Source organism: Notolepis coatsorum (genome assembly GCF_963971535.1).
Source record: "Notolepis coatsorum genome assembly, chromosome: 4".
In the NCBI taxonomy this organism is placed as follows: Eukaryota; Metazoa; Chordata; class Actinopteri; order Aulopiformes; family Paralepididae; genus Notolepis; species Notolepis coatsorum.
In genome coordinates this window covers 23,812,352-23,827,072 of record NC_140168.1, presented here as the reverse complement: position 1 = coordinate 23,827,072, position 14,721 = coordinate 23,812,352, and the positions used below count along the sequence as shown (strand labels likewise).

The 14,721-nt window shown below is 43.0% G+C and overlaps 1 protein-coding gene across 1 annotated transcript; it reads right to left on the bottom strand.

The window, feature by feature from the left end:
• Window positions 1-6,338: 6,338 nt before the first annotated feature.
• Window positions 6,339-10,064, bottom strand: LOC311227130 (uncharacterized protein). The gene is made up of 3 exons (XM_084312672.1): window positions 9,883-10,064; window positions 8,046-8,156; window positions 6,339-7,764 (listed from the first exon to the last, which is right to left on the bottom strand). The coding sequence occupies exons 1-3, from the start codon at window positions 9,932-9,934 to the stop codon at window positions 7,523-7,525; spliced, it is 405 nt and encodes a 134-aa protein (XP_084168798.1). The 5' UTR covers window positions 9,935-10,064; the 3' UTR covers window positions 6,339-7,522.
• Between the last annotated feature and the right edge of the window lie 4,657 nt (window positions 10,065-14,721).

The following is a 14,721-nucleotide window of genomic DNA, read 5'->3' as shown; positions in this document are numbered from 1 at the left end:
GTGCCATCGAATCGAACGTTCGAAGCTTCGAAGCATTTAAGACAGCCCTAGTATTAAGTTTAATTCATGTTTTAACAACCTCTTGGTTCCGGTTCCGGGTCGAGAATGGGGTAGACCTCTCTGAGCCACGCTGTGACTCCCAAACATTTATTTTACTTTAAGAAGCCTATTTTTTTTTTATTCCAAGATAATTGAACCATTACCATACGTCATCCATATTTCTTATTCGGCCAAAAAAATAAAAGAAGAAAAAGCGTAATGGCTGCGCGAGTCTTAAGAAGCGAGATCGGCCCCGTGGATGGGCCCACCATGGTTAAGCTAATGGATGAACTCAAGCTAGCTTTCACCACGGAGTTCAGAACGTTTGCCGCCTCGCTCGAATCCAGACTCGACGGCTTCCAACTGGCGGTTGCAGACCATACTCAACGCCTGGCCTCCGTAGAAGACGGTCTGAATACATGGTCTGGTAGGATGGAAGAGCTGGAGGCCAGATGCACAGCTCAAGATGAAATCATCGGCAAGCTAAAAACCAAGCTAATTGACGTTGAGTCGCGCAGCCGGCGTTCTAACATACGCATTCTGGGCCTAGATGAATCCCTGCACAGCAACCGTCTCAGTGTCTTTTTCGCAGAAATCCTGGTGGAAATCATGGGGAAAGACGTCCTCGCTACGCCACCTGAGCTCGACCGATGCCACAGGATGCTAACACCCAAACCAGCGCCCGGCTCCAGGCCTAGGGCAGTAATCGCCCGCTTACACCACTATAAGATTAAGGAGGCTATCATCCTGGAGGCTCGTAAAAGGAGAGGGAATCTGACATACAGAGGGAAACCAATTTCAATCTTCGAAGACTACTGCCCCGAGGTGGTCGAGCAGCGATCACACTACCGAGGGATCATCCCTATGTTCCCCGGGTCCTATGTTCCCCGGGTTCTATGTTCCCCGCTTTGATTGATTAATAGATTGAAATTTTTATAAATTTTTTTTATTTTATTAATTATTAATGGCCGCCTTGTTTCGAACGGTTAAGCTTAGGCCCTCGTTCGAACTGGTTAAGGTTAGAGTTTGGAATCAGGGCTGGTGGTCTAAAATTTTCAATCTATCAATCAATCAAAGCGGGGAACATAGAACCCGGGGAACATAGGACCCGGGGAACATAGACATGCTCCCACTACCGAGATGTCATGGGGCCCCTGTACAAACGAGGATTTAAACCATCGCTCCAGTTCCCTGCAAAACTCGTCATCAGGGCCAAGGATGGCACGAGGATACATCTACCATCACCCAAGGACGCCGTGGACATTCTGAAGACCCGGCCCAAAGAGGCCCCGACACCGGCATCACCAGATCCGGACGCGGATCCGACACCGGCATCACCAGATGCTTGCACATTTAACGGGGTATCGTGACTGCGCCAGCCTGGCCTTGTCGGCTACATACAGCTAGCCACCCGCATAGCACCCGTCACTATCTGCTGTTGACAACGTGCTCGCTGGAGTGGCAGACGGCCCCCTGCACAGCGCCCTCCTCTGGCGTGGAGGCCTAATCGCACAAGGTCAAACCAGCACCATGGGAGATAACAGACCCACGGACAAAGTATCGCCCCCTCCCGGCCTGGTGGATGTACTGCACGCCTGTCCGATTGCAACATGCTTGAAAGATACAACCCCCCCCCCGCCCCCCCTTTTACCACTAGTTCTGGGCTCCAGTCGTTGACCTTACTAATATCTTATGGTTCAATTTGAATTTTCTTGTTTACTCTACACTTTGAGGCACTTTTGTGTATAGGGGAGTGTGAGAGATGGTTCTACGAATAGTAGGTTTGAAGTTTCTGGAAATGTTAGTAAGTCCCTGTGATGTTGGGGAAAGACCCACTGGTCCCACACCTTTATATGTTTTTAATGTCATTAATATTTGTTTTATGTATGGCTCAAGGTACATGTGCTTAGTGTATAAAATAAGTGAATTTGGCATGCCCACAGGCCTGTCCAGGTCTGCCCTGTCTACACACCCCCTAATATTCTATGGCTACGGCTAACTCTGAGAGCTTTAAGCTCTGCTCCTGGAATGTTCGAGGTCTTCAGAAACTAGCGAAAAGGAAGGCGATTCTGACCTTTTTAAAGAAGGAGAATGTTTCTATTGCTTTATTACAAGAAACCCATATGGGACCCAATGACACCGCTAAACTCCAAAAGAGTTGGGTGGGACAGGTCTTCGCCACAAACTATTCTACATTTAGTAGGGGAGTGGCCATACTGATCAATAAAAATCTCCCCTTTAGACTCATAACTTCCTCTTTAGATAGCCAAGGTCGCTATGTGATTATCAAAGGGGTTCTTAAGGGTAAAGAAATGACATTTATGAATCTATACTGTCCCCCAGGCTACTCCCCTGACTTTCTATCCAAAGTATTTACTGAATTTAATGGCCTGGCCTCTGAGAATGCTTTTGTGGGCGGAGACTTTAACTGTCACCTTACCGTCTCTTGACAAACTCCCACCCAGTTTGGCTCCCCCCTCTAGGCAAGCAAAGATGCTCTCCTCCCTATGTACAGACATCGGATTCTCAGATCCCAGAATCTTGAGACATGCTCAACCTCCGTCCCGTTGATACGGTTGGGGGCGTGCATGCCTGCTTTGGTCTTTCTTTTTTTTTTATCCACTTTTTCTCCCCATTTTCGTAGTATCCAATTCTTCCCTCCCCTGTCTCGAACGTTGCTAGACTATGCCTCCCACTGGTCGGCTGTAGTGAGGACAGAAGCCTTGCATCACGTGTCCCCTCCGGTACACGAGGAGGCAGCCTGTCGCATCTTTTCACCGCAGCAGCTCGATCTCTCAGTGGCGAGGAGTAACACGTGGGAGGCTCACGCTGCCCCCGTCACTTCCTGCTTCCGTCGCACCGGCGTCACCAAACCGACCTGTAGGAGTCGCTGTCCACAACGTCCAATCCCCACCCACCGGCTTTCCCACCCTCTAACACTTGCCAATTGTGTTAGTATGAACGACCGGCCAAGCCGTAACGCGAGAGCTGGGCTCGAACCCAGCGTCTCCTGTGTTAGAGGCGAGCGCCTTGCCCACTGCGCCAATCAGCCGCCCTGCTTTGGTCTTTCTGAAGTCAACGATGAACTTTTCTTGGTGTCGAGGGCCAGGCTGTTATTTGTGCACCACGCCGCCAGGTGCTGGACCTCCTCAGAAATATAGCTTTAGAAAAAAGAATTTTGTGGCACAACTTGCCCCTGGTGTGGGCAATATGATTGGTATATATACAGATTCCACAAGGTCCCTAGTTTCTAGCTTTAACCCTAACACTACAGCCTCTGAAACATGTGTGTGGCAAAGTTTAACAGGAGGTCAAAGGTTAACCTAAATATGTTTGTAGATTATGGGGTTCTATTTGCATTTAGAGTAGTTTTGAGATAGCCTATTCACATCCCATAGAGCCAAAACTCTAACATTTAAATTAGCATTTTTCTACCCACTTAAACAAACATTTTCAAATTCAAATTTATATCCAATTTTACTATATGAATAACTAGTCTTTTGACCGAAATGTCCCATCTCCCCAATCATTTCCAATCCTACAGTGGCATTCACGTGAATCCAATGCACAGCTTTTCTAGGAAGTACAACACATTGTTTGTTTTGTATCCACTGTGGATGCTTGCCCAGAGGAATAAATAACTGTAACAAAGAGTGTCAGTGTACCATACAGGACCACAGGAATGTGTTCATATGATCACTCATCACACACAGTGAAAGTGATACTTGTTGTTGGTCACTAATGGAATGGTGCAGCCAGAGGTCCAGTCAATGAGCTTTCCCCAAAAGTAATGCTGTCTGTGTTGGTGTATTGTGTGTGTGTATGTGTTCATGTGTAAGAAGAACCTATGTCTTTCTGGAGGTAGTAGCCAACCTATTGAAATCCATGATTGGAAGAGAAGAGAAGAGGGTAATATTTGGCTATTGAATCAGTAGTAACCACAGATCTCCTCTGGTAAACAAGAATACCCTGAAGACTCTGGCAGGAGCACTCATTCAAAGGCGCTAAAAACTAAATTACAAACATCTCAAAACAAACTGGTCAGACTACTGCTTGACCTTACTCCAAGAACCCACCTCACCCCTGCCCACTTTGACTACCTAGGATGGCTTAGAGTAGAAGACGACTTGCAGTAGAGCAACTTGCAATGGGCCTGGTCTACAAGATACATTACACCAGTAAGGTACCCATGTACATGTCAACCACAACACCAGAGGGAGCTCCACAAATCATGTTAAACCCAGATTCGGCTCAAACAAGGGACTAAACACGTTTTGCAATTATGCCACATCAATGTGGAACGCCCTACCCACAGCTGTAAAGGAATGTGAATCACTACTCACCTTCAAAACCACTCTCAAAGAGCACCTACGGGAGACTGCAATTCGTAACTGGCCCCTGTAAATGTCCAAACCCAACCCCCTCCAATGTACAATTCCCACCCCGCCTACCCAACCCCCCCCACCCAACCACCTCCAATGTACAGTTACCCCCCACCCCACCTCAACCTCCTCCAATGTAGTTTCTTCCCCCTCAAATGTATATACTCTCTTTTTAGACTCTTTTTGTACTCATAAACAGTATTGTATATCGTACTATCGTCCTGTCTCTCTTCTCTCCTTTCTTTCTAAAACACTTGAACGTGCTGTATCCAACCAACTTACTGCTTATCTCTTACAGAATGACCTCCTAGACCCCAATCAGTCTGGCTTCCGGACTGGCCACTCCACAGAAACGGCCCTCATTGCGGTCACAGAGGCACTTCACTTAGCAAAAGCGAAAGGCCTCTCCTCTGTCCTGATTCTCCTAGATCTATCTGCAGCCTTCGACACGGAATGGGAGTGGCTGGATCTGCGCTGACATGGCTGACATCATACCTCAATGACCGCTCCTACCAAGTGTCATGGAGAGGGACTCTGTCGGCCACCCGCCCCCTCCGGACGGGAGTCCCCCAGGGCTCGGTCCTAGGACCCCTTCTCTTCTCCCTCTACACTAAATCACTGGGTAACATTATCACGTCTCATGGCTTCTCATATCATTGTTATGCCGATGATACTCAACTCTTCCTCTCCTTCCCTCCCTCAGATATCCACGTCTCTGAGCGGATCTCGGCCTGTCTGTCCGACATCTCCGCCTGGATGACGACCAACCACCTCAAACTGAACCTAAGCAAAACAGAATTGCTCCACCTGCCGGCCAAATCCTCCCCCCTGACCGACCTCTCCATCACAGTCGAGAATGCAGCTGTGACCACGTCCCCGACCGCCAAAACCTTGGTGTTGTCCTCGACGACCAGTTGAACTTCTCTGCTCACATCGCAGCGACAACCAGAACCTGCAGATTCCTCCTGAGCAACGTCAGAAGGATACGCCCCTTCCTGACAAAAGAAGCCACCCAACTCCTCGTCCAATCAACAGTCATCTCCCGCCTCGACTACTGCAACGCACTGCTAGCTGGCCTCCCGGCCACTGCCACCAAGCCTCTTCAACTCATTCAAAACGCAGCGGCCCGCCTGATCTCAAACCTACCGAAGTCGGCCCATGTCACCCCACTTCTTAGGGACCTGCACTGGCTCCCCATTGCTGCACGTATCCGCTTCAAGGCCCTCGACCTAGCATACCGTGCGGCAAAGGGAACCGCTCCCGCCTACCTCCGGTCAATGGTCTCTAACTACACACCCTCAAGACCCCTATGCTCTGCATCTTCTGGCCGCCTCAGACCTACTCCTATCCAAGCTCCCGGAGGGTCATCAAAGAGAAGCCGCCTATTCTCAGTCCTTGCCCCACAATGGTGGAATGAACTACCCATCCCAGTTAGGACAGCCGAATCCCGTCCAATCTTTCGCCGTCGACTAAAGACTCACTTCTTCAACCATTATCTGAAATGATTAATAAAAAAAAAAAAAAAAAGATCTAACCCTGACTAACCTTACTGTCATGCACTTGTCCTAATAAACTAACCTACACTGTAACACGCAACACTTTGATGAACATTGTTACTCAGCTGATAGAGTTGTACCCTTCTTGCTGTCTTGTCGTACAGAACTTGTAAGTCGCTTTGGATAAAAGCGTCAGCTAAATGACTAAATGTAAATGTAAATGTAAATGTAGATCTGGTATGTCATAAATGTAGATGCAACAGTACTGTCTACCTGTATGTCATTTATGTTATGATGTAAACAAGACGAAAGTCTTTCTCTGGTCTGCATCCCCTTAACAATTGTGTGTATTGAGCTGTACTGTATTGTACCCATTCTGCAATCTGTTAATACAATTTTCAATCAATCAATCAATCAAATATATCTTTCATGGGTTTTTCTTTATTTTGACATGTGGAAGATTTATGAATTCAGTATAAAAAACACTACATTGATCAACTCCCACGATGTAAACATATAAAATAAAAAGTTATTTATTTATTTAAACTCCTTAAAGTAGCTAAAAGGATAAATAATATTAAGTACAAAGGATTAACATTTGGAGAATTGAACATTATAATGAGTACAAGATATAATTCAAAATTGAATTACGATAAAACATTCCAAAAGACTATCGCTGTGTATAATAAGTACGATTTTATTTGCACACAGTACACATATAATTGATACTTGATAAGTGCTATGCTATTCTTATTTGTTATTATATGCTGCCATTTTAAATTGTGCTTATTGTTTACGCTGTTCTTATTGTCTGTGCTGTTCTTATTGTCTGTGCTCCTGTGTTGCTGCTAGACAGGGGAGCCAAAAACAAGAATGGCACTCCTCTAATGGAAGGACAGGGATGTGACTAATAAATGAATGAATGAATTAAGTTTATTTCGAGCCATTTAAAAAACACACACACAAATCAAATTACAAGTTGGCCGAAAATGTTAGGGCTGAAGCTACAAGCTTGTAAATGCCCTAAACCAGTGCATCATCTCAAATGTATCGTTGATCTTCGTTATCAACAATGCATATTTATCAAGAATACGTTGTTTGTAATTCCTTTTGAAATCAGCAGCACTTTTACTTTCTTTTAACTCCTCTGGTAGACTATTCCACAACTTCAGCCCACAGACAGATATGCACATGCTTTTTATAGTGGTGTGTATACAGTCGGCTGTTTTAAGTTAAGTCTCCCTCTCAAATGATATCCCCCTTCTCTATCTATGAAAGTCTTTTGGATGTTGCCTGGTAGTAAATGATGTCTTGCTTTATACACCATTTGTGCAGTTCTCCACTAAATCCCTACATTTCAGTGTCTGTGATTTAAAAAATAGTCCATTGGTGTGTTCGTAATACCCTACATTATTCACTATTCTGATTGCTCTTTTTTGCATGGTAATTATTGCCTGTAGGGTGCTCTTGTAGGTATTACCCCAAACCTCCACACAGTAACCTAGATATGGTCAAATGAGCGTGCAGTAGGCCTACAGTGTATACAACAGTGATGATTGATGGTCCAGAATGTAATAAGGTTGAACGCTGGAGGGCTTTAGGTGTCTAGTTCAGCATGCTTCCCCACACAGAAGCCAGGACGCCTGCACTGAGGACCGCGGTGAGGGACAGCTTGGCAGAGGGGGCTCCACTGATGACGATGGGGTTACAGGCGTCGGTGGAGCAGCATGCGATTTGGGTCAGAAAGGTAACGCCCAGCAGGGTGCCATTGGTGGTGGCATTGCACCCAGTGGGTTCACTGCAGCCCTGTGTGTTGAAGCCTACAAAGGAACTGAGGCTGGGGAAGGCTGGAGATAGATGGAAAGAAATGGGAGAAATACGAAATTAGTATGTAAATAAAACATGAGTTTCTGTGTGTGTGTGTGTGTGTGTGTGTGTGTGTGTGTCTGTGTGTCTGTGTGTCTGTGTGTCTGCTTGTATGCATGGAGGCGTGAGTGCACAAGTCCATGTGAGTGCGACGGTATACATGTGTGTGTGAGTGAGTGTGAAAGCAACTTTCACTGCTGTGTCTGTGTCTTCACTCCTGCGTTCTTATGGCGTAAGGATAGCTTTGGAGGAGATGACTTACAGGCTTTCCCGGTGAAACAGACACTAGTGTTGGTTGAGCAGGTCTCCTCAGCTTGGTTCAAACAAAGGCCCACTAGACCCACAGTGCACTTGTTACACGTCAAGGACTCCGCTGAAACACACAGGATAAGGGTAGAATTAAACTCACAGTCACAACATACATAAAAGATACCTAGTTGACTTAAGGCTTAAATATGGGCGATCAATAGATTATTGAGAGAGAGGAGAGCATTCTGCTGTTGGTGGCAATAAAATAATTGACCTCCAAAATAGCGTTAGCTTTATCTTCTTAACTCCTTAACAAATGCCTGCACATAAACGAACCTATACACTGTAACACGCAACACTTGATGAACATTGTTACTCAGCTGATAGAGGTGTACCCTTCTTGCTGTCTTGTCGTACAGAACTTTTGGATAAAAGCGTCAGCTAAATGTAAATGTAAATGTATTTATACAATCTCACTGTCTGGAGGTGATAGTTAATTATGGTACATTATCTTACAATTATCCTAAGATGAGCTTGGACTAGTAAACATGTACACAAATCAATGTAGAATCTCTCATCTCGCTGTATGGCCACACCCTGGACCGGTCCCTTTCGCAGGATTACTTGTTGTTGGTACCAGAGAGCCCTAATCATCAGGTAGGGCCACACCCTGGGCCGGTCCCTCTCGCTTTGTTTTGTACCTCTGCCTTTGTTTTGGGTGAATCCCACTATGAGTTCAGTCTCATCTCCCTTAGATCGACATCCTGTATGCTGACTAGTAGAATACTTGGGTGGAAAAACACAATACCTTTTAATAAAATGTATTTACTATGAAATTAAAACCATAATAGTAATAATATAGGATGGAAAATTAAGCTTATTTTATTGGAGTTTATTAGTTCACTAATTCACGTCACGAGACTCTGCACAAATTATATACACGATGGCCGAAGAGCAAAACCTCCTATCTGCATAAAAGAAAGTGGGGGGAAACCCCATATCTGTTAACACATAATATAGTGATATAGTCCAAAAACTGTATTGGGTATCCTTAAAAAATTGCATTCTGAAAGAAAACTTTCTCAAAAAAGAAAAATTTTCAGATGGGAGGTTTTGTTCTTCGGCCATCAATGAGCAGCACAATTAATTTCAATTGGACCTGTGATGTTTGATATCCTCTTTGGTTGGCAGGGTGATCCACACAATCACTTGTTAAACATTTATTTTAAACAAATAAAATTAGACCACTGGTCCCACTCAAACAACTCAGAAACCTGTCTAAAACAGACCTACGAATAGTGATTTATGTCATCTAAAAGGAAAACCTGCTGTAGACTTTACCTGCATTGATTTGACCATTAATAAGATCATCTTGTCAATGGAAACTTCATTCATTAGGTTTTATACCACAGTCTGAGTGAATACTCTTTTCTGATTGGCCAACAGGTGTGCGTTAAAACCGTTGCACATGCAGTTTGGCTCAAGTTTAATCACCGTTCTAAATGAATCCACTACCCAACCTGTAACCATAGCGACATTAAACAGCACAGGTGTCAAACTACTCGTTATCAACTGCAATAAGCAAAGCTGACTTATCTACTTGATAAACTAACGAATAGCAAGTGCAAAACTTTAATTTGCAAAAATGTGTGAATGCTTTCATTTGATATATTGTTGGTAAATGACCATGGCATAAGAAGAAGAATCATCTTGTAGGTGTGCGTTAAACAGTTTTAAGGCACTTCGCTGCACTTCTTCATCCTCCACATCGTGCCTTAATATTCTTTAATGCACACCTACTTGTTGATTACTTGTATGTAACTAATGCCACTGGCTATGATCAGACTTACCCAGCATGAAAGAGGCAATCGCTGCAAGGATTCCATAGATGATTTTGCCCATCTTGGTCTTTGTGAATGTTCTGTTCCTGGGCCTCTGGTCGCAAACAAATCCTTTCACAGAGTAAAGACACACAGGTCCTGGTCCACTAAATAGATGAGTGAAGAGTCAGAGAGTCTTTGAAAGCCTGTTTCACAGGTCCAGTGTTATATACCAACAAGATCTGAGGTGAAGGGGGTGAAGGGAAACTGGGAGGGGACAAAAAAAAGGGTTTTTCTATCACATGTACGTAGTGAGTCGAGGACAATGATGTATAGGCGTTGAGAATGATTGCTATGCGTAATGCGTATAGGTATTGATGTCTGTTACAACCACAACCTCAAGAGCTCAATGGGGAAAAATACCTTTCAGTACTCTGCAGCCTGTGAGTGGAATAAACTGCCAGTGTCCATAAAAAGTATTGACTCAGAAAGAAATGAAGAAATGGCTTAGTCACGCAGGATAATGATATGCAGGTGTGCTGTAGACTTTGTGTTTGTTTGTGTTATTGCATTTTTTTTATTCATATTTACATTTTCACAATGCTTGGAAATTGTATTTATATGTCTTATTTGTGCATAGTGCATACTAGTCATCTTGTTTTATTGTGTTGTAATCCTCGACGATTTTAGATTATATGTGATGGCTGTACATGTTGTGTACCGGTATTGTATTTGATTTTAGATTGTCAAATAAATTCAATCAATCATCCTAAAGTCCTATAGGTGAATCTACCGAGGGCACATGATTGGTATAATAAGGTATTCTTTACCTACTTTTCTTTTACTGTATGAAGCACAATCTCAGGAGGCTCAGACAGAACCAAGCATTTCACTGTAATTTAACTTATATGTGACAAATAAAACTAAACTTGAATATTGAGTGGTGTTGCTCAACAAGACCTCTCCCCCACTCATGTCGTTATGTCGTCATGACATGTTGTACATTTTTCGGTGCAATTAGCGGTGTTTTCCTTTCCTGTTTTACCAGTCATTTTGCCCTTGATGCCTCATGTGAGGTTATTAATAGGAAATATATTTTTATTATCATTATTATTATTTATTATTTATTACAACAATACAAATTACAATGAATTGACAATACAACAGATGGACAGGTGTGAAGAATACAGGCAGTTATGAATAACGTTGAGGAAAAAGCTTACAAAGGTACAGTATCAGTTTGAGGAAACCGAGAAAGAGAAAAACAAGGGTTGCAAGTAGGTTTTCTGCAGAACATTCTAGACATGTTCTGATGGCTTTGGGTTTTGTTGAGTGTTTTAAGTCTGGTGAGATATATTTCAATGTATTTTCTAAAAACAATGAAAACTGTTTTTTTCTTAGAGAATTTACATTTATGGATGTCAAATTTTGCCAAATATAATTACAAAGTTAACTACAAAGATATAGGAGTCCGATGATGAGACACCAAGATAATATGTGAGCAAAGCCGCTCCAAACATTATAATGAATAAACAAAAGTAATTCCAAAATATTGTAGTTACACTCCCACAAAAGATGTAAAACTGTCTCTTTATATGAATTACATAATGAGCAATATACAATTGCACTCAACTTTCTATGAGATTTCAGTAAAGTCCTTATGAAGCAACCAGGCTCTTTTCCAGTCTTCAAATGTACCATTCGAAAAGCTAAGACAAGCAGGGCTAGAGATAATTTTTTTTTATTAAGAGTAGATTTAATTTCCTTATTGGACATACTACTGCTAATAAACTGACATTGATCAACAAGAACATGATGCGAGTCGAAAGGAGGAGGACAGATTGTAGAATTCATCGTAACACCATTAGTAATCGCATCACAAGTGATGCATATTCCATTGAAGAGACAGGGAAACAATATTCCTTCATCAATTCAGTATAATAAAATAAGATGCCATCATTATTCATGACTTTACTTAATACTTTGTTACCATTCTTGTATTCATTGTTTCTTAATTGTGCACTGTTGAGTCGGAGCTCGAAACACAAAAATGTCATTACATGCAATGCCTGTGTATTGTTTTGTATTTGACAAATAAAGAACTTGGAACTTTTTTCAAACCAGTTTTGATTAAAAATAGTTGTATTTTTTTATCCAATATCCCTGTTGTTCCAGATATAGTATGTATGTGGTGAAAAAATATGTTTATGCATTAACACATTCAGCGCCAGAGCTATATGGCGAATATAGGTCTAGAATCTAGATGGTCGCCGCTTTAATCAATGGGAGGACGGGGAGATTTGCGAGTGCTTAAAATATATCTTAAATTATGGCTATGGGTCTAATACACCCGTCGCTTATCAATGAGTTGCTTGCAGTCAACATGTACAAAACGGTACATTTCCGTTTTATACCGTTTTGAATACGAGTATAGTTTTGGTGATTTCTAGTAATTCCAGAGAAAGACGCGATAATAGCCCTTTAGTGGAATACACAAAACACATTGTCATTTTTCGGTAGTATATTATGTGTCCTCATGCACGATACAGAAGCGGGCTGAAAAATCGCTTATCCGTGCCTTGGGTCGGCGCCAACGGCACGCACGCACACACACACACACACACACACACACACACACACACACACACACACACACACACACACACACACACACACACACACACACACACACACACACACACACACACACACACACACACACACACACACACACACACACACACACACACACACACACACGTTGTGATCGCTGTGAAAGAAACATCTGATTAACCCAAGATTGGTAACATAGAGTCCTTACCTCACATCTGATGTCCTGCAAAAAGATGAATGCCATTCCTGATCGCCATTCTAAATATTGATCGCGTTTATTGATCCAACGTTATATATCCAAAACACATAATGCACGCTGCTCAGAGTGTCCTCAGTCAATGTGGTATAACGATACTGCATGCCCGAGAAGGAAAACCTGGACCAGACTTTTTTTTTTATGCACAGTCCCAGCCAATCCAATCCAATGATGTGCAATACCATCTGTGAGACGATAGGCGGCGGTATTTGCCCTTTTGTGAGCTCAGACCCATTCCCAACGATAACATCAGGTTGGATGGATGAAAATGTATGGATATCGCTAATAAAAGAAATAACGATTAAAACCAGACTATACTCGTGATTGGTGCTCAAGCGTTGGCGAGTTAACCCGACTATACTCGGGTCTGGCGTCCAATGTGTTAAGGTCCAAGAAGTTAACATCTGTTCATGAAAATTTGCTAGTTAAGGGGAATCATAGATGCACTGATAAAGAAACTTCAAAACACCAATATGGACAGGAATAATACTCCAAATCAGGCACGTGCACACATAGAGCCCAAGGGGTGCTTTTTGACCTGCCTTTTTGTCTAAAAAAAAAAGGTGCCCTTTTGGAAAAAAAAATGCTGCCCTTCCAACTGAAAAATGTCAGGATAGAATCAAAATATTAGGTATGATGGTGATGATGATAGAAACCGCTGTGGCGCATACAGTTGAATGCTGGTATTACACTCACTGAGGGACACAAAGAAGTCAAGTCCGATGGGATTTGGGAATCTCAAATACAAATCGGGATTGGAATAAAAAATGCATTTATATTAAACAATACAGAATATACAGCACTTCTTGGGGTCTGTAGGGTAAGCACTTATTCCCTCCCCCCTGAACATTTATGGAGATGTATGGGCCTTTTAAGTCAGTGATAAAAGTGTCTTTCAAGGATAAGTGAGCTCCTGCACTGATTATTATAGTTCAATATTCAATATTTGATCGGTTAGAACACACACAGGTGTAGTGCCCTTTTCAGCCTTTGAGCACCTGCCCCTCTAAAGTCCTGTGCACGTCCCTGCTCCAAATTGAGGATGGGTTCTCCAGAATTAATTTGATCCACTTGGTTTTAAATTAATTATTAATAGTCCATTCATTTTCTCATAGCTGCAGCAAAGCTTGGAGGAGAAAGTGAGTCACCTGTGAGAGGTCTATTGAGAAAATGAAGCTGATGTTTTTACGTGAAACCATGTTTGCTCATATGGAAATGTTGTGCTGATCTTTCATCATGAAATATAAATAAATAAAACATCATCCACAGCAGAATGCTTACAGTAGAAAATCACAAGGGGGCATGTTTTCAGTTTCAGAAATGTGTGAAGACCGGCTAGGTGAGAAATATAGCTTTGGGGGTTTACTCAGGATTAAAAAAATGTCACTCCATGATTTAATTTCAACAGTTAACACCGGGAGAGCTGCTCAGTACTACCACCGTTTGCCACTGAACAACTCCACTGTAGTTGGGGGTTAAGTGCCTTGCTCAAGGGCACTTCAGCGGTTGGTATTGAGGGACAGGAACGAGTTATACACTTCACCCAAAGTGGCTCGGGAGGTAGAGCAGTCATCTGGCAATCCGGAGGTTCCCGGTTCGATTCCCTCTCCTCCTGGGCAGCGTGTCGATCTGTCCTTGAGCAAGACACTTAACCCCTAATTGCTCCCGATGAGCAGGTTGGCACCTTGCATGGTTGCCTCTGCCGTCGGTGAGTGAATGTGTGAGTGAATGGGTAAAATGTGAGTAACAAATTGTAAAGCGCTTTGGATAAAAGCGCTATATAAAAAAGCAGCCATTTACCAAAAAAAGAAGCCATTCCCGGGCCAAGACTTTTCCTGCCAGTCCGGGGGTTCGAACCGGCTTCTCTTTAGGCCACCACTTCCGTTGTTCTGGGGAGTGGCAACCACAGAAAGGCATGTGGCTATTGTGCAAAGTTTGCAAACTGCCATTTTTGTTTTTCGCCATAGGCCATATGCCTAATCCAGGAACAGTCCAATGAT

What these genes read in the sequence shown, in the direction of transcription:
- LOC311227130 (XM_084312672.1), bottom strand. Translation starts at nt 9,934, where the DNA reads ATGGGCAAAATCATCTATGGAATCCTTGCAGCGATTGCCTCTTTCATG. An exon ending in GATTGCCTCTTTCATGCTGG is followed by an intron (nt 8,157 to 9,882) that starts GTAAGTCTGATC and finishes TGTGTGTTTCAG; the next exon opens with CGGAGTCCTTGACGTGTAAC. An exon ending in CTGTTTCACCGGGAAAGCCT is followed by an intron (nt 7,765 to 8,045) that starts GTAAGTCATCTC and finishes ATCTATCTCCAG; the next exon opens with CCTTCCCCAGCCTCAGTTCC.